This window comes from Melospiza georgiana, chromosome 7 (assembly GCF_028018845.1).
Source record: "Melospiza georgiana isolate bMelGeo1 chromosome 7, bMelGeo1.pri, whole genome shotgun sequence".
NCBI lineage: Eukaryota > Metazoa > Chordata > Aves > Passeriformes > Passerellidae > Melospiza > Melospiza georgiana.
In genome coordinates, this window is record NC_080436.1 from 24,984,436 (window position 1) to 25,007,419 (window position 22,984).

At 62.6% G+C, this 22,984-nt stretch overlaps 2 protein-coding genes across 2 annotated transcripts; one reads left to right on the plus strand and one right to left on the minus strand.

Moving 5' to 3' along the window:
- Positions 1-1,608: 1,608 nt before the first annotated feature.
- On the plus strand, positions 1,609-16,703 carry OBSL1 (obscurin like cytoskeletal adaptor 1). The gene is given in 22 exon segments (XM_058028503.1): positions 1,609-2,650; positions 3,388-3,657; positions 3,850-4,110; positions 4,439-4,744; positions 4,830-5,105; positions 5,202-5,477; positions 5,605-5,877; positions 8,324-8,596; positions 8,992-9,186; positions 9,189-9,239; positions 9,318-9,593; positions 9,872-10,147; positions 10,295-10,570; positions 10,659-10,934; positions 13,370-13,639; positions 13,722-13,988; positions 14,244-14,510; positions 14,882-14,994; positions 15,141-15,294; positions 15,395-15,556; positions 15,708-15,812; positions 15,940-16,703. Coding segments are annotated over 22 exon segments (6,069 nt in total). The 3' UTR covers positions 16,344-16,703.
- Positions 16,704-16,763: 60 nt separating this feature from the next.
- TMEM198 (transmembrane protein 198) lies at positions 16,764-21,851 on the minus strand. The gene is made up of 5 exons (XM_058028449.1): positions 21,814-21,851; positions 19,693-19,943; positions 19,011-19,586; positions 18,587-18,777; positions 16,764-18,130 (listed from the first exon to the last, which is right to left on the minus strand). Exons 2-5 carry the CDS (start codon positions 19,880-19,882, stop codon positions 17,984-17,986), a joined length of 1,104 nt encoding a protein of 367 aa, XP_057884432.1. The 5' UTR covers positions 19,883-19,943; positions 21,814-21,851; the 3' UTR covers positions 16,764-17,983.
- Positions 21,852-22,984: the final 1,133 nt, after the last annotated feature.

Consider the following 22,984-nt stretch of genomic DNA (forward strand, 5'->3'; position numbering starts at 1 on the left):
TGCACACCATGCCATGCTCTCCACAGGGCACGCTGTCCCTCGCTGCTGGCTGGGGCAGCACAGAGGCACAGCCAGGCCTGCAGCACCCCTGCAGCTCCCTGGGGTGGCTGCTATACATAGGTAGGCCAGCCCAGCCTCGGCGAGGCGCTGAACGGAGCAGGCTCACTCTTATCAAGCCCGCGTGTCATCAGAGGGTATTTTTGGGGACAGCAGCTGCAGGCATTTGTAACATTTGGTCCCTGCGCACTGACACCCCGGAGGGGAGCTGGGGGAAGCAGCAGGAGCTGGGTGCCGGCACTGAGACGCAGGGAGACGCGGCACAGCGAGGTACCTGAGAGGGGCAGGGGCTGGGCTGGGGCTGCCTGGGGCAGGGGGGCCGGGGAAGGAGGGGTTGAAGGGTGCAATGGCGTGGCTGAGCCATCAGAGCCGTCCCTTTATGTCCGAAGGAGCTGCTGTGGGGTGGCCCACGGGTCAGGGCCGTGTGGATGGAGAGGTGGCTCTGGATGGGTGCACTGTCCCGGGGGTAGGGCTCTGGGAGGAGAAGCTGGCCGCAGTCCCTGTGGCTCCTTGGGGACCAGCCCTCTCCTACCCTCTGGCTCATTCAATAAGTATTTTTGTTTCCCCTCCCCCTGCCTGAGCAAGTCACAGACGACCCTGCCCCTGTCCCGGCCATGGTGAGCAGAGGGTGGGGTGCACTAACCGGGGGGTGCCACAGAGCCACTCCTTGCCCCACTCCTGCTCCTGATGGTGGGCACGGTTACCCACAAAGCCGGGATGGAGGCAGTGCCCTGCAAAAGCAGGACCCACCTCCCCGGCTTTCATTTATTCTGCCTGGGACTGATGATTTCCAGCTGTAGTTTTGAGTGCACAAGGGCTGGATCCTGGCTGTGGGACCACTCTCTGGAAGGGGCACCCTTTCCAGAGCCCCATTTTGTCCCAGGGCACTGCCCCGAGGGCTGGCACAGGGGGTCCCCTGCCCACCCAAGTCTGGGAGGAAGTCCCAGCCCGGGTCCAGCCGGGGCCTCGGGCCCGTGACAGCCCCGTGTCAGCACCTGCCCGCTGAGCCGGCCCAGATGCTGCAGGAATGCGGCTCTGCCACCACCCGATACTGCAGGAATGTGAATGCCCGGCGGGTGGGGAAGGGGCGGGCGGGGGCCCTTTCGCCTCTGCTGTCCCCCAGCCCCAGCACCCAGCAAGCAGCTGCCCATGCTCCCTGTCTAGACAGGGGTCCCCCACCTCTGGAACTGGAGTCCCCTCTGCATCCCTGGGATAGGCTCCAAGTGTCTCAGCCCCCCGGGGTGCAAAGAGCCACCTTTTGTCACCTCTCCTATTGCCTTGGGCTGGGAAATGCATGATTTGGGTGACTCGGGGGCAAATCCAGTGGGGCTGTGCTGCTCCGAATGAGGGTGATGCTCCTGAAGCAGGGCAGGGGGTCCATGATGGGGATTTGGCTCCAGGTGTGGGTCCCTCCTGGCTGGGGGCTCCACACTGGTCCATCTCTTTGGTGAAGCCCAAGCCTCCAGTCTGGTCTGTGTGTACATCCCCTCAGGCTGATGGTCCCCACTGCTGCTCCAGCCAGCTGCCTGCTGTGACCCTGGGGAGCTGGTGATGGAGGGGTTCGGGGGAGCCCCCAGGTTCCTGGCCTATCCACGCGCCTTCACGGTCCAAAGCGGCACCGACGCGGTCCTGAGCTGCCAGATCATGGGTGATCCCCAGCCGAGCATCCTCTGGGAAAAGGACAAGAATGCCATCGAGCCCTCGGGCCGTTTCCACATGGAGTCCAAAGGGGACCTGTACAGCCTGCTGGTGTCCTGTGCCACCCCCAAGGACAGTGGACTCTACGTCTGCAGGGCCAAGAATAGCGTTGGCGAGACTTACGCTGCCACCATGCTCAGGGTGGAGCCAGCGGAGCGGCGAGGGGAGGAGGGATGCTCAGGCAGCGTCGCGCCTGCCTTCCTCATTGCCCCCTCGTCCCTGCGGGTGTGCCGGGGGGAGGACGTGATGTTCACCTGCAGGGTGTCTGGGCAGCCCTGCCCTGTGCTGGAGTGGGAGAAGGACGGGCACAAGCTCTCCGAACTCTTTGAGAGCAGCCACTTTGCAGTGGGGCAGAAACCAGAGGACTGGCACTTCCTGAAGCTGTTCAGTGCCCGGCCCCAGGATGGAGGAGTGTACGTCTGCCGGGCACGCAGCGGCTCCCAGGAGGCCCTGGCTGCTGCCGTGCTCCTGGTTGAGCCCCGGGCGCTGCCGGACGGGCTCCCCAATGGCTGCCCCCCGGCCAATGGCGCCGAGGCGCTGGTGGAGCGGCAGCGGTGGCGGCGACATGCAGCGGGACGGCGCCTGGCACCGGAGACCTGGGTGCCCAATGGAGTAGTGCCAGCCAGGGTGCCAGGGGCCAAGGCATTTGCCGTGAGCGCAGGGAAGCACGCCAAGTTTCGCTGTTATGTTACTGGCAAGCCCAAGCCAGAGATCATCTGGCAGAAAGATGGTGAGCCCCTCGCCCCCGGCCGCAGGCATCTCATCTACGAGGACAGGGAGGGCTACTTCATCCTCAAGGTGCTGTACTGCAAACCTCAGGACCAGGGGCTGTACATGTGCACCGCTTCCAACACTGCTGGCCAGACCCTGAGCGCAGTGCAGCTCCAGGTGAAAGGTAGGAACATGCCCAGGCAGTGTCAGAGGTGGCCGGGCCCTGGGGGCTCAGGGAAGTTTCTGGCAGGGGTGTGTCTGTGTGGGAGCCCAGCATCCCTGGGCTCCTTCCTGCCCCGTGCAGCCAGGGTCACCCCAGGCTCCTCAGGACAGAGCTGTGGGCTTCTCCAGGAGCTGTGTCCTGCTCCATGTCTCTCTCCTTGCAAACAGAGGTGTGGCTTCTCGAGATGACTGCAGGTGTCCAGCCACAAACAGGGAAGAGGGAGAGTGCCTTGGTGACAAATTCCCCTGGAAGTGCTGAGTGATTTTGGCAGCCAGCCCTGCAGGGCACGGCTCCAACATTCTGCACTGGCAGCTGCCCAATTCCCCCCGAGCCATCCAGCCAGCTGGGGACAGCCCGTGGCTGGGTTACCCAGAACTGGTGCAGCCCCTGCCTGCACCCCACTGCTCCCCTCCACTGAGATGCCTGCTACAGCATGCTGGCTTCCATGCTCCTGCATCCCCCAGAACTCCCTGCTGAGATACTGGAGGCATCCCTGTGTCTCCCCAGGCTGTGCCCTGGTCCTCCCTGCTCTGGGGGATGTCCTTGTCAGGGCAGTGTCTGTCTCTTGCAAGCCAAAGGAGAGGGCAAAGGAGGGACAAGGGTTTGCTGCTCTTTGTGAGCTGGGAGCGCCTTGAGCGAAGGGCTGACAGTGGATGCTGTACACCGCATGCCCTAAGCTCCTGTCTCTTCTGTGGCAGAGCACCGGCTGCGGTTCCAGGTGCAGCTGGCAGACGTGGAGGTCGCAGAGCGGGAGGACGCAGTGCTGGAGTGCCAGGTGCCCTTGGAGACCATCCCCACCTCCTGGTACCTGGAGGACAGGGAGCTGCAGCCCAGCCACAAGTACGTGATGGAGGAGCAGGGGGTGGTGCGGCGCCTGACCATCCGCGATGCCCGCATCGACGACGACGGCATCTACCTCTGCCAGATGAAGGACAAAGGACGCAGCATCGCCGAGGTCTCTGTCCGAGGTGGGTTCAGGCCTCCGGTAGCACAGCTTTGCCTTCCTATTCCCCTTGCCCGGGGAATCCACTGCCCCCTGCATTCGCCTTCCCTCCATTTGGCTGGTGCCTGCTGCTGCCCCTCCTCCTCCTCCTCCTCTCCCACCTCAAAGCGCCTATCCTGGTCCCCAGAATTCCTCCCTCATATATCTCTTCTCATAGGGGTGATTGCGAAGCGGCTGCCACGGAAGCTGGATGTGATGGAGGGGGAGAATGCAGTTTTCTGTGTGGAGACACGGGATGTGGTGGAGGGCAGCTGCTGGAGCCGGGACGGGCTGCAGCTGCGGGAGTCACCCCGTACCGTGCTCAAGAGCTTCGGCAGGACACACCTCCTGGTGCTCGTGCACGTCACCCGCCAGGACGCGGGCATCATCTCCTTCACTGTCGGGGAGTCGCAGACATCCTCCCAGCTCCGAGTCAAGTGTAAGCTCCAGCCTTGAAGGGGTCCTGTGCCCTCTCTCCTGCCTGTTTGAGAGAGATGATGCAGAAGGGGGGATGGAATAGGCACCCAATATGCTGGGGGGGTGATGCTGCAATGTGTTTTCTGGGGAGGGGGCTTTGAGCAGGGCTCCAGGATCCCAGCTTTACAGGCACTCACAAACCCCTGTAGCCAGCTACATGAGAGCAAGACCGTCCTCTCCATCAGAGAGAGAATCCCCAAAGAAACAGGCTGTGTTTCTGTGCCCACTTAGCCCTTCTGCCGTCCCACCTAGAGCCTCCCCAAGCAGGCAGCCTGGGCTGTGACTTGCAGGTGTGAAGCACGACCCTCCGAGCGCACCGGTGGCAGCTGAGATGAGCGTGGTGGAGACTAACACGGCTCTGCTGACTTGGTGTCCCGCGCCCGATTCCCACCTCCGCCCCGCCAGCCACTACCTGCTGGAGCGCCGGGAGGTGGCGGGAGGGGAGTGGGTGCAGTGCCTTGCCACCGACCTGCCCAGCAGCGTGCGGGTGCTGGGCGACAGCGTGCCCCGCGAGGCCGACTACTGCTTCCGCATCTCTGCCGCCAACAAGCACGGCAGGAGCAGCCCCGTGGAGTTCCTGGGATCCGTGCATCTTGGTGAGGAGACAGGCAAAAGCTGGGATGTGGTGCCACAGTGTGCTGGTAGTCAGTGCCACTGGGGCTGAATACAACTGTGCTCCAGCCCCAGCAGCTCGTGTGGAGAGGGGTCTGCAGGACGCGTGGGTGAGGGATGGCGAGGACGCGCAGTTCTCCCTGGAGCTGTCGGCTGCGGTTCGTGGGTCCTGGTTCCTCAACGGTGCCAGGCTGCCTGAGGAGGACATGGGCGGCCGGTGGAGTGTACAGCGCCATGGGATGGAGCACTCGCTGCTGATCCGAGGAGCACGGCTGGTTGACAGTGGGGCCCAGGTCACCTTTGTGTCCGGTGGTGTGAGGGACTCAGCTATCCTGCATGTGGAAGGTGATCAGGGCACTCACCTTGGGGTCCTACCAGGACCCCAGCAGCAGGGGCTGTCATGCTGGAGGATGCTTCTCACCACTCCTCAATGTCTCTCAGCCCCACAGGTCCGCATCGCCCCAGTGTCTGAGGCTGAACGGCTCCGAAAAGTGCCAGCAGGGATGCCTGTGCTGCTGGAATGCCAGGTGTCCACCCCAGATGCCCCTGTCTGCTGGCTGAAGGATGGCAAGGCCGTGCCCCTGGATGACGTTATGGCAGTGCAGGCAGAAGGCTGCGTGCGGAGGCTGCTGCTCCGCTCAGCGTGTCCCTCAGACACCGGGGTGTACACCTGTGACACCGGGGATGATGCCGTGAGCTTCGTGGTGACCGTGACCGGTGAGCTGGGGACTGTGTGTGGGAGCCTGGCCTTTACCTCCTGATAGTGCTCCTGCCCTGCTTCTTGCCCCATCATGTGGCTGAAAGCTGCGGCCAGTCATGCTGAGGCCCACGTTATCCCTGGCAGAGGTGCCAGTCAGGATCGTCAGCTCCAACGAGGAAGCCCCCCACACCTACATGGCCGGACAGCGTGTGGAGCTGTGGTGCCAGCTGTCCCGCCCGGCAGCCCCCGTGCGCTGGTACAAGGATGGAGAGGAGGTGGAGGTGGGCCAGAGCCTGGTGCTGGAGCAGGAGGGGCCACGGTGCAAGCTGGTGCTGCCCTGCGCTCAGACACAGGACACAGGGGAGTTCGTCTGTGATGCTGGTGGGGACTCTGCCTTCTACACCATCACTGTGGCAGGTGAGTGTGATGCAGGAGGGCTGGTAGGGTCTCAGGGGGCTTTCTTTGCCGGTGCAGGATGCCACAACACATGTGCTGGTGTCAGTACTGCTGTCACCCGCTGTGATGGGATACTTGTCAGACTTGATCTTGCCAGGTGCTCGCCAGCAGTTTGGTTGGTTGCTCAGTTGGGGTCCTTGTAGGACTCAGACCAGGGGCCAGAGGGAACAGCTCACTCAGCCTGTCTGAAACACTAGAGCACACGAGAGCACCCAGCACCTGCACACCAGGGTGTTTGCCGGACTTCTGCCATGGCTAGTAACCAAGCCCTCCTGCAAGGTCCTAAAAATAGTGGGCCTGGCACCTGGCATGAGGTGACTCATGGTTGGTCATTGCTCTGATGGACAGCGTTAATTGCTGACCTGAAAATGAGCAGTTGCCTGGAGACCGATGGCTGGGAGGTGTTTGCTGGATGGGAGCAGGGCTCAGCACCTGGGGCGGCTGCCCCGGCTGTGGAGCGGCTGCTGGCGTCACCGCCTGGCACAGGATAATGAAAGCTGAAAGCAAACTAAAGGCTTCCCCTTGCTGGCCCCAAAACCCACATCCCACAACCACAGGAAGGCAAGCAGGGGCAGAGCTCAAGCCCAGTTGAAAGGTGATGTGACCACAGTGGTAAAGCCTTGCTGTGATATTAACACACGGCAAAGGGCCAAAGTTGATGGCCAAGGACGTAGGAGTGAAGATAGGATGAGTGATAAGAGAAGCTGAAGAGTCAGTGGAGTGGTAACTGCTGGGAGGGTGAGGAAGGGAGGGGGTTCTAGTGAGATAAAGGTTAAATTGCCAGTGGGAAGGACAGGCAGCAGGGGCTTTGGGAAGAGGCAGGAGTCGTGTGCTGTGTGGGAGTGTGGGGCATGGAGAGCTCTGCTTCCCTAGGCTGGGAGAGGGAACACCATCTGCTGAAGCTCAGCCTTTTGGCTGAGCAGCTTTGCATAACTTTGACAGAAGGGTCTTAGGGAGGCTGTCTTGGTTCAATCTGGATTTGGACATCAATGTCACCGCAGGGCTGGGGGTGGGTGCCTGGAGGCTCAGGCTGACACCTCTCTGGCACAAGTGCCAGGCTGGCTGCTGCAGTCAAGCACTGCTGTGGCACGCTTGGGTTTCCCTGAGGCATCTCAGCTATCGGGCTGCTATGGCATGTAGCCTGCCTGCCTCAAGTTCGGCCATCCCCAGCATCCTCTGGGTTTTCTGTCAGCTGTTGAGCACTGGAGCTCCCTCAGAACTAGCGAGAGGCTGAGGCCAGAGCGATGCTGCCCACTGCGGGCTGGCACATTATCCATCCCCTCACTTCAGCGCTGCTCAACATCTCCAGCTGCACTCCAGCAATGTGATTGCTTTTAGCAGGTCCTGGCAGGGAGGCGGCCGGCAGTGCTTTGATCAGGGGCTGGGCGGATGCAGGCTCAGCGTGCTGCAGGTTAATCGCTGCGAAGCGGCGCCGCACCGCTCCGCACGCTGCGGGGCAGCGCCGTGCTGCTGAGCCTGGGCAGCGCAGCTGGGAGCTGTCTGGGAAGCTTCCACCCGGACACCCAGCACGGAGCAGATGAGGGCTGTGGAGGGGCAGGTTGTGCTTGTCCACCATTGTGGCCCAGAGCCGGCTGTGCCTTGTGCCCGCATGGAGCCGTGGGCTCTGTGAGCACCATAGTCGAGACCAGCTACGGCTGTCTGCAATGTGCGCGGCCAGGCAGGCAGTGCTGGCTCTAGGTGGCATCCTGAACTTTCCCAGGAGAGAGGAGGGCTGGTCAGATAAAATTTGTGCTGGGAGCCCCTCTGTCTTTAGAGCTCTGACTCAATTCAGAGGGGCGGTGCGAGCAGTGGCACACATTTTATATAGCAAATTAATGGTGATTTTAGTGATTACTGCAATCTGGAACTGGGTCCTGGGTCCTGGTGAGCTGGAGGGACGGGGCTGCTGGCTGCAAGCAAACCACGTTCCTGTGCCACAGGATAAGCAAATGTCAAGGCTGAGCCAGGACAGAAGCACTGGCTGGCACTTGAATGGGGAGATAGGCAGAGGGGAGGGCAGCCCCTGGAAGAGCAGCTGCAGGGGCTGGTGCTGGCACCACAGACAGTGGTTATCAGTGCTGGGGCTTGCCTATATGCATCCTCCCTCCACAACCTTCAGCTCCACCACAGGGCAAAGCAGGGCAGGTACCGTGGGAGCAAGGGCACTGCAGCAATTTACAGCCAGTTCAAAGCCTGGTGCTCCTCCTGGTTGTAGTGTGTGAGGAGAAGAGGGAGACTTAGGCACGATGGTGCAGAAGCTTGTGCTATGTAGAATGTAGATGATTGGTATCTTCCAGCCTTAAAGCCAGCAAGTGGTGAAGCCATCACTCCACACAGGGCTGTGATGGCCACCACCACTAGCTCTGGTGCTTATGTCCTGGCTGAGCCCCACGTCTCTCCGTGACAGAGGAGCCGGTGAGGATTGTCAGCTCCAACGAGGGGGCCTCCCATGCCTACATGGCCGGACAGCGTGTGGAGCTGTGGTGCCAGCTGTCCCGCCCGGCAGCCCCCGTGCACTGGTACAAGGATGGGGAGGAGGTGGAGGCAAGTGAGAGCCTGGTGCTGGAGCAGGAGGGGCTGCAGTGCCAGCTGGTGCTGCCCTGCGCCCGGCCACAGGACACAGGGGAGTTCGTCTGTGATGCTGGTGGGGACTCTGTCTTCTACACAGTCACCGTGGCAGGTGGGTACAACAGACACCTACATCCCTCTGCCCCTTCTCCCTCTGCCCCAGCTCCTTGCTCACGCTGTGGCTTCAGCACCTCAGCTGCCTGTCATCTCCTTGAGAGCAGTTCCTTGCCCATGTCCGTGGGCTGGAAGGGGATGTGGGCAGGAGCATACAAGCTGGTCTGTCTCCTCCCAGAGCTCTGTGTCACACTGCCCCCCCTACACTCCAGAGCACAACCATCTGCCTGCCTCTGGGTGATGCCACCTCACACCCCAGCCCTGCTGTTCCCTCAGCTTGCAGCACTGCAGGGCTGGGATATCCATGGCCACAGCTGCCAGGGCAGGTAGGACAGGAGGCCAAGTGACACAAGGTCTTGGTCCTCTCACCCCTGAAGGTCTGTCTCACCCCAGTGCTGGAGGCAGAGCAGCTCTGGGAGGTGTTAGCAGGGCAGCCCTTGGTGTTGGAGTGCCAGGTATCCCCTGCAGATGCCCCTGTCCACTGGCTGAAGGACAGGGAGGCTGTGGTCCCCATGCAGGTCCTGGCCATCTGCTCAGAGGGACGCTCACAGATGCTGCACATTGCTGCAGCTGCACTGCCTGACTCAGGGGGTACCTGTGCCATGCTGGGGACAATGCTGCCAGCTTTGAGGTGACCGTGAGCAGTGAGCTGCCCAGGGGATTCCTGTCCTCACGTGAGACTCACTCAGCAGCACAGCTGAGCCCTGCCATGTCCCCAGCAGAGGTACCAGTGAGGATTGTCAGTTCCAACAAGGAGGCCTCTCACTCCTACGTGGTCGGGCAGCGCGTGGAGCTGTGGTGCCAGCTGTCCCGCCCAGTGTCCCTGGTGCGCTGGTACAAGGATGGCAAAGAAGTGGAGGTGGGCGAGAGACTGGTGCTGGAGCAGGAAGGGCTGCAGTGCCGCCTGGTGCTGCCCTGTGCCCAGATACAAGACACAGGGGAGTTCCTCTGCAATGCCAGCGATGCATCTGTCTCCTACTCCATCTTGGTGGCAGGTTGGTGGCACAGCAGGGACATCCTGGAAAGGGTAGCACTGCCCCATCTCTGTGCTCTGGGGTCCCCAGCCCTGCTCCCTGCCCTCAGCATTGTGGAGGAGGGCATGCAGTTCCATCTCTGTGCCTGCTGCCCCTGCTCTGAGCAGTTCCATCCTCTTTGCCCTGGGGTGAGAGGATGTAGCTTCCATACAGGGATACAGGTGACAGCAAATAGACACAGCAGAGCAGGAAGCAGAGCACTGAACAGGTCTCACACTCTTCCTCTACACCCCCAACAGAGCCACCAGTGAGGATCCTGCAGCCTCCACAGCGCTCACTGGAGCTGCTGGTTCAGGCGCCGGGGTGTGTGGAACTGCGGTGCGAGCTCTCCGTGCCGGATGCTCCGGTGCACTGGTTCAAGGACGGCCTGGAGGTGGACGAGACTGACAACCTGCAGCTGCTGGTGGAGGGGGCCTGGCGCTGCCTCTTCATCCCCAGGAGCAGTGCAGAGGATGCAGGCGAGTACATCTGCGAGACCAAGGATGAGGCCGTCTCCTTCGATGTCAAGGTGTCAGGTCAGTGCTGATGTGGTTCTGGCCACAGTGGGTGCCCATCCTCTGGGTCACCCAGCACAGGGGCTTACCTGGGGCTGGCAGCAGAGGGGTGCCCAGGGCTGTGCTGTCCCTGGGCTGCTCTGTATCACAGATATGCCATACCTGCAGAGCCCCCGGTGAGGATCCTGCAGCCCTGCAGACCTGTCCCTGTCATGACGGTGTCCCCGGGGGAGACGGTGACACTGTGCTGTGAGCTGTCCCGTGCGGATACACCTGTGTGCTGGGCAAAGGAGGGTGTCAGGCTCGAGGCTGGGGGTGGCCTGGTCCTGGAGGAGGAGGGTGTCCATCGCCGGCTGCTCATCCCCGCTGCCCAAGCTGAGCACTCTGGAAAATACACCTGTGACACCGCCAATGACACAGTGACTTTCACCATCCAAGTGTTGGGTGAGCACGAGGGTAGGGAAGAGCCTGGTGTGGGTGTTGGGTGCACAAACCCCAGAGACCTCAGCACTATTGGTGCTGGATGCTGCAGATCCGCTGGTCAGGATCCTGGAGAAGGATGTCCTGCCTACCCACCGGCGTTGCCAGGCCATGGAGGACCTGGTGCTGGAGGTGCAGCTCTCACACACCCACGGGGAGGTGAAGTGGTACAAGGATGGGGAGAAGCTGCAGGACACGGGGCGTGTGCGGCTGGAGGAGGACGGGGTGCGCCGATCCCTCGTGATCCTGGGTGCTACGGGCAAGGATGCTGGGGAGTATCTCTGTGACACTGGTGATGACAGCATCGTCTTCTTCATCACTGTAGAAGGTGAGCAGGAGGTCCTGGTGGGGATGGTCGGGGGAACAGGAGTGAGGTGGGTCTGTGGCTGCTGGCAGGGTGGTGTGAGGCTGGGTTGGGTGGCAGTGAGCACAGGGAGGCTGGTGGGGGGCACGTGGGGAGTGGGCTGCATCTGTATGGTGGCCCTGTGGAAACCCCTGCGCTGCTCAGCTGCAGCCAGAGGAGTCTGGACAGGGTGTGGCTATTGTGCCACCCAGCACAGGCTGCTGTTGGGCTGACAGCCCATCTCTCCAGCCCCAGAGCCACCGGTGACCATTGTGGGCAGCACGGGCGCCGTGGCACATCGCTGCCTGGTGGCTGGGGAAGACCTGGTGCTGGCTTGTGAGCTCTCTCGGCCCGACGCCGTGGTGCGCTGGCTCCGGAATGGCCAGGAGGTGCAGCCGGGTGAGCGGGTGCAGCTGGAGGCCCGCGGGGTGCTGCGGCAGCTCACCATCACTGGGGCACAGCCCAGCGATGCGGGGTGCTACATCTGTGATGCTGCCAGCGACCGCATGGTGACAAACGTGGAGGTGTCGGGTGAGCTGGCTCAGAACCCAGGGACCCCCAGAATGGTGGGGTCGTGCCACAGACACAAGGGGAGGGGAAGCCTTTGTGACCCTGCTGATGCAGAGGCCGGGGTGGCAGCATGGCAGGGAAGGGTGGGAGCCCTGTCCCCAACCCTCCAGGAGCCGTTGGTTAGAAAGAGACGCGTCAGGGTCGTGGCGAGACATGTCCCTGCTGCCTCCCCCAGCCAGGGGCTGTTTAAATTTAGCCTTGGCTGGCTCCCAGGCGCCTCTCCTCCTGCTTCAGCTGCCAAAGGCTGAGCTCAGCCTGGACCCTTATCAGCTGGAGATGGAGGGCTGTGCAGGGTGGGAGGGGGCCTGTTGCAGGCGGGTGTCCTGGCTCCCCAGCAAGGTGTTCTGGGTGGGCAGTACAATTAAATTAATGGTCTCAACATGGCAGCGGTGCTGCCTGTACAGGGAGTGCTGTGGGAGTGATGGGCTCTGCGGCTGTCCCTTCCCTGAGGGAACCCTGAGCTGCCAGACCTCTCCATTCTGCATGCCTGCCCCTTGGGACCCCTGTCTAGTCCCACTATGACCCCTAGCCAGCCCCACAGCCCTTCTGCCCCATGGTGACCCACTGAGGGATCACCTCTCCTCTTGAAGCATTGCTATCCCTGCACTGCCCCACACTGTGGGGACATCCCTGAACCCTGTCTTGTCCCCTGCACCCCTCAGCCCGGCCTGTGTGCATTGTCAACAAGGAGGAGGCGCAGAGCCCGCTGGAGGTGCAGGAGGGGGACAGTGTGACACTGGTGGCTCGGCTGTCCCCGGAGACAGCGGCAGTGCAGTGGCAGAAGGATGGACAGACGCTGTGCTCAGGTGGGCGGCTGCTGGTGTGCAGCGAGGGTCCCACACGCAGCCTCACCATCAAGCAAGCGGAACTGGGTGACGGTGGCATCTTCCTCTGCGACGCCGGTGATGATGAGGTGCATTTCACACTGCGTGTGAAAGGTGAGCCTGGAGGTGTCCCTCGCCCATGCCAGGGGCAGGTGCAGTCTCATCCTGCCTCACGCCGGGATGCTTGGCATCCCCATGCCATGCTGTGCCGCTGGCAGGGCCACAGCTGAGCGCAGTGCTCCTCCGGCAGAGGCACCCGTGCTGTTCGTGAACAAACGAGAGGAGCAGGAGAAGCTGCTGGTGCTGGAGGGCGGCAGTGCCGTGCTCTCTGCCGTCACCTCCACGGAGCGCTGCGATGTCACCTGGCTGGGCCCGCGGCAGGCGGCGGTGGCCGGGGAGCGCTGCGAGCTGCGCCGGGACGGCCGCGTGCACAGCCTCATCATCCTCAACGTGGCCATGGAGGACGCGGGCACCTACACCTGCCTCTCACCGCACGACCAGATGCAGTTCGACGTGACCGTCCGAGGTGGGGGCAGGGGGGCAGTGGGGGTGCCCGGGGATCCCCCTGCGGTGCCAGCGGGTGCTGATCTGGGGGGTTTGACTGTGCAGAGCTGCGGGTGAAGTTCCTGCGCGGGCTGTCGGACGTGCGGGCGCGGCAGGGCGAGCGGGTGGTGCTGTGGTGCGAGCTCTGCAAGGCGCGGGGCGACGTGGTGTGGCGGAAGGACGGGCGGGTGCTGGCGCCTGGCCCCCGCCGGCAGATGACGGCGGAGGGACGGGAGCGGTCGCTGGTGCTGAGCCGCGTGGAGCCCGGGGATGCCGGCGAGTACTGCTGCGAGTCCAACGACGACCAGACCCTGGCGACGCTGACGGTGCAGGGTGAGCCCAAGGCATCCCCACCACCTGGGGGACGCCTATTCCATGGGGGTGGCGGGGATGCCGGCACAGCGATGTCAGGATTGCAGAAATGCTCAGCGTCTCCACATGACGGGGGGTCCCTTATGCTGTGCCCTGACAACCTGGGTGTAGTCCCCAGGGTGGTGGAGATCATCACGGAACTGCAGAACCTGACAGTGCTGGAGGGTGAGGATGCCACCTTCAAGTGTCTGGTATCCCCCGAAGATGTGGCTGTGACATGGCAGCTGAATGGCCAGCCCGTGGTCCCCAGTGAGCGTCTGCTGGTGACAAGGAGTGGACTGTGCCACAGCCTCACCCTCCGGCAGTGCCAGACAGGTGATGCAGGCACTGTGACGGCCAATGCCGAGGGGCTGGTGAGCACAGCTCGGCTGAGCGTGCAAGGTGAGGGGGAAGGACAAAGCTGGGGCTCAGCCCAGGACACAGCCCTGGGGCCGGCTGCTGACCCAGCACACGGGCCATGCAGAGGCACAGGTGCTGTTTGTGCGGAAGCTGCAGGATGTGGTGGCAGAGGAGCAGGGGGACGTGTGCCTGGAGGTGGAGGTGAGCCACGAGGCTGCCGAGGTGCAGTGGCTGAAGCAGGGCATCCTCCTTCAGCCGGGCAGCAAGTACCAGCTGCGGGAGTCGGGGTGCCGGCGCACCCTCACCATCTGCTGCCTCGGCCCTGCTGACCGCGGCACCTACCGCTGCGAGAGCCTGCACGACCGCACGCAGGCCAAGCTCCACGTGGAGCGTGAGTACCGGGATGGGGGTGGAAGGCAATGGGGAAGGGAATGGGGACAGGGAGGGCACCCAACTGCTGCAATGGGAGCATGTGGGCAGAGCTGGTACTTGGCTGGAAGGGGTGCTCAGAGAGGTGGGTGCATGGGCAGGGGTGGGAGTCCTGTACAAACAACTCTATTTAGATGATCACTCCAGCAAGCACAGACTGGGAGCTGGGGTTCTGCAGTGGAGCAGACACCTACTCACAGACATGGGTCCCTCACAGCCCGGAAGGTGTCGATCCGGACACCGCTGACAGATGTGGAGACCTTTGAGAAGGAGACAGCCACCTTTCACCTGGAACTGTCTCACCCTGGCGTGACCGGGGTGTGGACACGGGACGGCATCCGGGTGAAGCCCAGCAGTACGTGCCGGATCAGTGCCACGGGCTGCGGGCACAGCCTGACACTGGAGAGGCTCACACTGGAAGACTCAGGCACCGTCACCTTCACTGCTGACACTCTGCGCTGCAGTGCCCACCTGCGTGTGCGGGGTACGGTCCCTGGGGCAGGCTGGGGGTGGGTGGCACTGGCGCTGTCTGACCTGCTGCTGTTCTGCACTGGGACACACTGAGGCTGAGCTGGGCCACACTGGGCACATGCATTCCCCTGTCCTCAGCAGGGGTGATAGAGTGCTGGCAAGTGTCCCCCTGTCCTCAGGGAGGAGATGTGAACTGAGCAGTGGGGACACCCAGCCAGGGTCTGGGTCCAGAGCCAGCTGGAACACCACTGACGAGTGCTTGCCCATGGGTGGTGCCACTCTCACCCCATGCTGAAATGCTGCAGGCACAGCTACTCTTCCCTGCAGCCCCAAATCCATGCCTTGTCCAATCAAGCCTTCCTGTCCTGTGTCCTGACTCCTCAGAGCCTCCAGTCACCATGGTGAGGGTCCCACGAGACCTGGGGGTCCCAGAGACGGGGGTCGCCAGCTTTGAGTGTGAGCTGTCTCGCCCCAATGCAGAGGTGAAATGGTTCAAGGTGAGGGCTCACCCTTGCCCCCTCCACCAGCACCTGGCCATGTCCTCCTCCTTGTTTTGTCCCCTGGCCGCTGCCCTCCCTGCCAGGGCTGCAGGCAGAGCAGAGGGGCCAAAGCAGTGGGGTGCTGCCTGTTTGCTTCCATGCAGGACGGGCAGGAGCTGCGGCCAGGGCCCAACTGCCGCATCTACTCGGCGGGACGGCGCCGCATCCTGCAGCTGAGCCGCTGCGAGCTGAGCGACGCCGGCAGCTACACCTGCGATGCGGGTGACTGCCAGGCCTCCGCCGTGCTGCACGTACAGGGTACGGTCACCCAGCTCCCAGCAGGGTGTACACCCCCAAACCCTGCGCTGCCTGCTCCCCCCATCCTTGGCTGCCCTGGCACCCTGTCCATTACTTGCAGAGCGCCAGGTCCACATTGTGCAGGAGCTGCAGGATGTCCAGGTCCGGGAAGGTGACAATGCAGTCTTCACCTGCGAGGTGTCACACGGGGATGTGAAGGGCGAGTGGTTTCGGGACGGGGAGAAGATCAAGCTCTCCAGCACAGTGAAGATACGGCAAGAAGGTGGGGATGCAGGTGGCTCCACACCCGGTTTGGGGCTGGGATAGGGCAAATTCAAGCAAGGAGAGTTTGTGTAGACAAAGGAAGGTCCCTGTCCCCCTGCTTCCTATGGGTGTGCATTGCTGTTGCCTTGAGCCAGCCTCTCCCTCCCCAGGGACCCGGCATTTCCTGCTGTTCTGTGGTGTGCGCCCTGAGGACCAGGGACTCATCCGCTTCACAGCCAGGACAGTCACCTCGGAGGCCAGTCTGCAGGTGGAAGGTACCAGTGCAGGCTGCAAGGTCTGGCTGGGCTCCAGCACCAGGGCTGGGGTGTACCAGGTCAGCTTGTGGTGTGCCCATGGAAGCCTGCTCACCCCACAGTGCTGACACCCTGTCCCCACCTCCAGCACTGCCAATCCGGATTGTGAAGCCACTGCGGGACAAGACGGTGCTGGCGAGGCACAAGGCGACACTGGAGTGCACCGTGTCCCACGCCCGGGGCCGCGTGCGCTGGCTCCGTGGGGACACCGAGATCTTTGCTGGTGACAAGTATGAGATCTGCAACCTGGACTGCTACCGCACACTCATCATTCACCGCGTGGGCCCCGAGGACGAGGACTCGTACACCTGCGACGCCTTCGACGACCGCTCCACTGCCCGGCTCCTTGTGGAGGGTGAGTGGGCACCTAAGGGACACCCACTGACAGCTGCCAGCGCTGCTGTGCCTTACAGTAAAGGGACACCAGAACCCGTGTCCCTGTCCCCCATTGCTTGCGAGAGTCTGAGTGCTGGGCTGGAGGCAGCAGGTTGATACAGGGCCAGGGTTCTGATCCTCCTTGTCTGGGATACAACTTTTGGGTGGCACAGCTGCTCTGGCAATGCCCCAGCTCACTCTGACTCCCATTGTTCCCACAGGGAGCTAGAAGCCAGGATACAGTTCTCAGGGCCTGCATGGACTGACAGATGCCACTGCTGAGAGATGGGGTCATGCTCCCCCTGGCATACACAGACACATGGACACCATCCCCAGCCTGCTTCAACCTCACGGCTCTGCATTAAACAGCCTTTTTTTCTGACATGGCTTCTTCCACACCAGCAAGCTGGGGTCTCATTAAGAGAAAAGGTTGTGGCACCACTCTACAGCCTGCTCAGCACCCCTGGAAGCCCGGCCCTCTGGGCCCCCTCACCCCTGCCCCCCGCTCCCCACAGTCCTTGGCTTTGCACGCCAGACTCCGAAAGGCTCTTTACTGTGTGGCCGAGGCCTCAACAGCGTTTGGCACATTTACAAAAGAGACTGAAAAGGGGGATGGCAGCACAATGCTGCGGGAAGGGGGTGCCTGGCAGAAACATGCAGTTCCTGGGGCAGCGGGGCCAGCTGGGCTGGGCTGGGCTGGGGGGGCTCCCAAAGCCGAGGGCTCCCCGGTCCAGTCTCACCACCATCCTGCCTGCCTGGCCATGGGGAAATCCTGGCTCACTCCATAATAAGTTAATACAAATCACAGCAAGAGAAATATATACAAGGCGTGAGCCTCTGCCCGCAGCAGTGCTCTGGGCAGGGGCTCCTGCCCTGCCCTGCCCCAGGGTCCCCCGGCCACTATAAAAATCCAGTCGCCAGCAAAACAGCGACGGTCTCTGATGCTGCAGGGGTCCCCGCATCCCTGAGGCAGCCCAGCCTTTGCCCAAAGGCTGGAGCCAATGTCCTGTCTCCCATCAAAACATTTTGTGGGGGATGCACCCTGCCAGCGCAGCTCCCGCTGGGCAGGCACCGATTGCCAGCATCACCTTGGGAACCACCTGGCCGTGGCAGTCTCTGCCCCAGGACCACCCCGGTCCAGCTTGGGAAAAAGGAGTGGCAAGCCGCTCTGGGGTGTAGGGAGGGTGGCTAGGGCAGGAGGATCTTCTGAGGAGGCAGATTTTGGGAAACACTGCCTGGGAGCTGCTCTTGGGGACAGGGTGGGACAGGGCTCACATGCTCAGGGAATTCCCGGCTGGGAAAAGGGCCATGGGACCTACTCTTTGAGGAAGGGACATAGGGGACAGGCACTTGGGGAGTTGCTGGGGGTGCAATGGGGTGGGGAGCTGCTCCTGGTAAGGGGAGGGACTCAAATATGGGGAAACGTTAAGATGCAGGATGAGCGTGCCCGGGCCATAGGGTAATGCACAGCAGTGGGGGCTCGGGGACCCACCACCCCAGCAGAGCCACTCGCACTGCACGTCCATGGGTTCTGGTCCTTGGGCTGAGTCCCTGCCAAAGGGCTTTCCCAGCACCTTTGGGCCCCACTGGCAGCTGGGGCTTCCCCAGACAAGTCCCATGTGTCTCCAAGAAGGGTTTCCATCTGCAGCCCCAAGCTGCATGTGGCCACTTGGGGCCGAGGACAAAGCCCTGCCTGTCTCAGGGGGTCTGTCAGAGCAGGCTGGGGTGCTGGTGTTGCTCGAGGTCACTGGGTTGGCTTATACCCTCACAGCAGGGCCAGAGCCCGAGGTGAGGGGCACGGTGGAGCTGCAGTCATAGTCCAGGTCCACCACGGCATGGGAGCTGGCGATGAGGCTGTTCAGAGACGGTCCTGTCTGCCGCTCTCGGAAACTCTGGATGTAGCTCTGTGAGAGAGGAACAGAAAGTGAGGGGGGCTCTGCTCCTGGACCACTCCACCCCATCCTAAATGCTGCTGCAGCCCCTCCCTGCCCCCCCCTCAAAAACAGCCCAGTGAAATTCCCAGCACTCAGGCCCTCCACAAGCTGGCCACAGCAGGGAGCACAGTCTTATCCCTCCCCTGGGCATTTTGCACCTTGCCTACTGCTTATTTCTGCTATGCCAACAGTGCTCTTGGCCAGCAGTTTCCATTTGCTTGCAAAGGCTGAAGTGCTCCATGGTAGGAACGGCCCATTCCAACCTGAGTTGCTCAATCCCTGGGACACCCCAATCCCCAGTCTCATCCCTTGAGAAGCTCAGATGTTAGCTGGTGCCTGGGCACCTCTCCATGCCCCAGCCCCCAGTGTGGAGAGGGAATGAGTGTGGAGACTGGGGGAGATCTCTACCCTGGCTGCGGGACTCACGGGGGAGAGCACGTCCCCATCAAAGCGGCGCACAGGGTTGGGCTTGCGGCGGTAAGCAGGCTCGGGGGGGTGGGCCTTGTGCTGGTGGGGTGGGGGGTGGTGGGGTCTCCGCTTCTTCTTCTTCTCCTTTCGGTCCTCCCGCTGCTTGATGCGCATCAGCTGCACGCGGCGCTGCTGCCGGCTGATGATCACTGTGGAGCAAAGCGGCCTGTGAGCACTGGGGAGCACATCCAAACGATCCCCACAGCCAAACCAGCACCAGCTTTGTGCAACCAGGTCTCCCTTGGGTAGTGTGCCACCACAGAGTCCTGAACCCCGTATCTGATCTTGTGAACTGCATGCTGGAAACATCCACTCCAGTCCCCAGGTTCCCAGTTCCTACACTCGCCCTGTGCCATGCCCATCTGCCACACTCCCCACACACCTTCTGTATGGGAGTAGCCCTCAGCTGTGACCTTCCACTGGACCAGGACACCCAGTGTGGTGAGGAGCGGCCAGATGCCCAGGATGACCCAGCTGTACCAGCACACGGGGCGAGCAGGGGCCACCTTGATGCGCTCATAGATGTACTGCACCAGGAGGAAGAGCTCGATGAAGTAGTCGACAGTGACGGTCATGATGGCGCTGCCGAAGACGGCGGTGGAGAGGGTGGTGAAGAAGCGCTGCCACTGCAGTGTGAGGACAGCAAAGAGCATGCCCACCCCCAAGAGCAGTGCAATGGGGATCCACACCGTTGGTGGGTGGTAGAATTGCTCCATCACCACCAGCGTGGCCACTGCCAGCAGCAGCCCCAGGAGCAGCCCCACCATGAAGAGGCCAACGCTGCGCACCAGCATGGTGACCAGCCCACACAAGACCCCAATGCCCAACCCAATGCCCACTGAGGCTTCCACGCTCAGCTGTGTGTCCAGCACCCGCTCCTTGTAGCACAGCATGAAGATGATGATAGAGCCGAACATCAGCCCCGTCAGGAACATGACAGCCTTGAAGCACCGGTAGCCTGTGGAGAGACCACCATAGTCAGGGAGGGGATGGCCAGCACCCCCCAGCTCCCCTCTGCCCTCCTCCCCACTTGCCCCACCAGCCGTTGGGCTGGCCTGGCTCACCGAAGAAGCAGTAGATGATGCCAAAAAGGCAGCACATGGCGCACACTACTGAGGGCACCACCTGGTAGCGACGCTCAATTTCCTGCTGGCAGCTGTGCCCCCACTCCTGGCCTGGCTCGTGCGGCAGCAGCTTGAACCGCAGCGTCTGCACAGTTGCAGTCATGGCTCTGGAGACTCCTGGGAGAGGCATCAGAATCTCCACTCCTGCCTCATAGCCCGCCAGCAGAACTGTGTCCCGGCACCCGCCCCACCTGGTGGGAAAGAGACAAGGAGAATGGAGGAACTGGTGGCACACGCCCGGCAGCCATCCCACCACTCACCACTGGCTACCAGAAATCCTGCTCTGTCCCCCCACTGTGTGGGTAGGAACAGAGGGAATGGGGGAACAGCCTCATCAGTGGGGGTGCAGACAGTCACCCAACCTGTGGCTGAAGGGATGTGCTGTCCCCAGAGAATCTGACTGTGTCCCTGGGAGCTTCGTGTCGCTTAATAATTTGTCTGTGACTTCAATTTCCTGCCCATGCCTCTCCGGCACCCATTCCCTGTTCGATTACCAGGAGACTTCCACAACTTGGTATTTTCTGCCTGTGAAGTAATTATGCTCAGTAATTAAGTCACCCCTCAGTCTTCTATTTTTATAGGCTAAACAGATTGAGCTCTTTAAGCTTGTACTCCAAGGCATTTTCTCCAATCCTCTAATCATATTTCTGGCTATTTTTCATCTCTGCTCCAGCTCCCACTGTCCTTGTAAAAACAAATTGGGCCTTCATGCTAGATCCAGCCCTCCCATGCCAATCCATGGGGCTGGAAGGGCACCAGCTGTAGCTGGCACTGCCCCTTACCCAGGGCTCACCCGTAACACTGTGGCTACGCCGGGATGCTGAGCAAACAGTTACCGGGCCCCCTGCAGCGCCTACACAGATGGAGGGGTCATAATCCCCTGCAAAGACTGATCCAGCTTCAGTTTAAACCTAATTACAGCGTCCGTCTGCCTGCTCCCACCTGGAGCCAGTTCCATCACCCCTTCACTCCCCTAGTCCCTTTATAGGCTCAGTTGGTTTAGAATGGGTTTATTGTCACAAATTGTCCCCAGGCCAACATCACTCCTTTCAAGTGCCAAGTTTATGCGGCCAGTTCAGGACAGCTCACAAAAACAGCGCTCTGGGAAGGAGCTGGGAAGAGGGCAAAGGCTGTAGGCATGGCTTCCTGTTGCCCAGCATCTTGCTGCTGCCCAGACGGGCTCCACTGGCATCTCATCCCTTGCCGACAACCTCCTTCCTCCCTTTGGCTGGAGAAGGCAACACCAGCCCCGGCAAATCCCCGTGGGGAAGCCGAGCAGAGCCTAATCCCAAGGAAGCAGGCGGGCAGGCAGTGGGTAGCCAAGCGCCGGGCCCCTTGTCGAGCCCGCGGGGGGACGCTAAGCAGGATTGGACTTTACCCGCAGAGCCCAGACGCGACGCTCGGGCCCTGCTGGGGATGGGCGATGGTGTGAGGAGTGCGAGCAGGGCTCTGCCGGCCCGGGGGCCCGGGGATGCGGCACGGCAGGGCTGGCCGGCCGGTGCGGGGATGGCACGGGCCGGCACGGGCTGCGGGGCCGGGCTGCGGGCAGCGGTGCGGGCGGCTCGCGGCGCCCATTGGCGCGGGCACTGTTGCTAGGGGAGCCCAGCGCCTGCTCATTGGCGCCGGGACTTACCCACCTGCTGCCGCCCGCCCCGGGCCCCCGAGCCCCCTCCCTTCCCCGCAGGCCACGGCGCGGCGGGGGCCGGGAGCGGCGCCCGGGGCTCAGCCCCGCCGCGGCGCCTCCACCGCCGCCCCCCGGCCGGGCCCCGCTGCACCCGCCGGGCCGCCGGGCCCCGGGCCGGGCGCGGCGTTGCCGAGCGACGGCCGCAAAGGCCGCCGGGGCGCGGGGCCGCTCCGCCCCTCTCTTTGTTCGGGGCGGGGGTCCCGGGGGCGCTACGGCGGGTTCCCCGCGCGCCCATCCTGGGCTCCGCGCTCGCTCCGCCGGACGACGGAAGGATCGGGAACCGAGTGCCCCAGCCCTTCCCCCGAGGGGTCCGGCGCGTCACCCGCCGGCCGGATCCCCTCGTGCTGCCCCCCCTCTGCCGCTCCGCCCGCTCCCACCTGCGCTCCCGGCGCGGCAGCGGCGGCGGCCCCGCGGCGCCCGGCGCTCCCGGCGCTCCCGGCGCTCCCGGCCGCGGACCCCGCGCATGGTGGCGGCGCGGCCGCCGCGCGGTGCTGAGCGGACAGCTCCGCTGACGTCACCGCGCCGTCACCGCGCGCCGGCGGCGGGGCCTCGGTGGCCGGGGCGGGGCCTCTGCAGGGGGCGGGGCTGAGGTGGGGTAAATGGGGGGTGCACTGGGGTGCCCATTGGGGGTATATAGGGGTGCGCATTGGGGGTACACCGGGGTGCCATGGCCTGTGCCGCAGCCCAAGGCTGTGTGTGAAGTGTGGCACAGCACACCCTGCGCTGGGCCATGTGTGCCGTGCAGCTGCTGCGAGAGCTGCAAGCTCCTCGGCACAGTGTGCGGGGACAGAGCAGTACAGGGTGCCGGGGTGTGGATGTGGGAGCTGCAGGATAATCTTGTGTCAGGTGGGACCTGGCGGTGCACTGTGCCAGGGCCATGGGGACTGGAGTGCCTGCGTTCAAGAGGGCCAAACACACATGTCAGGGGCATCTAGAGCAGCTGCCCACCTGTCCCCCATGAGAGGATGGGAGATACGGCCATGGCAAGCAGGTGGGGGGACATGGTGCTCTGCAGAGGCAGAGCTCTCTGGAGCTGGCACCTCCTGGCTATAGCGCCTAGGGACCCCCAGGAAATCCTGGCACACAGAAGACTGTTGGCAGCAGCTGCCGTTCCCTCTGGCAGCCCCTTCTTAGCCCCTGCCAGCACTGGGGAGACAAAGGCGGGAGCTGCAGCTGGCAGGGGGCTGAGAAGGGGCTGCTGGAGGAACGGCACTGCAGCCTTCCCGCTGCTTCCCTACAGAATCTTCCAAGGCTGCTAGGCATGGGGGCCCTGGGCTCAGCCACTGCCAGGCAAGCCCTTGGGGAGGTGTGTGCTCTGCCCTCAGCTTCCCATGCATGTTTCCTGAGCTCAGACTCTGGAAACTTCTTTACTTTCTCTGATCAACACCTCTGTCTGAATATAAGTTTAGATCAACAGGGTCATTTCAGAATGAAACATCTCATCCCTCACATGAAATGATCTGGGTTTGTGTAAGGTGGCTAAAGTTAAATATTCCAACCCATAAAGGAAATCAAATACACCTATTTCTAATGCATTTTGCTATGTAC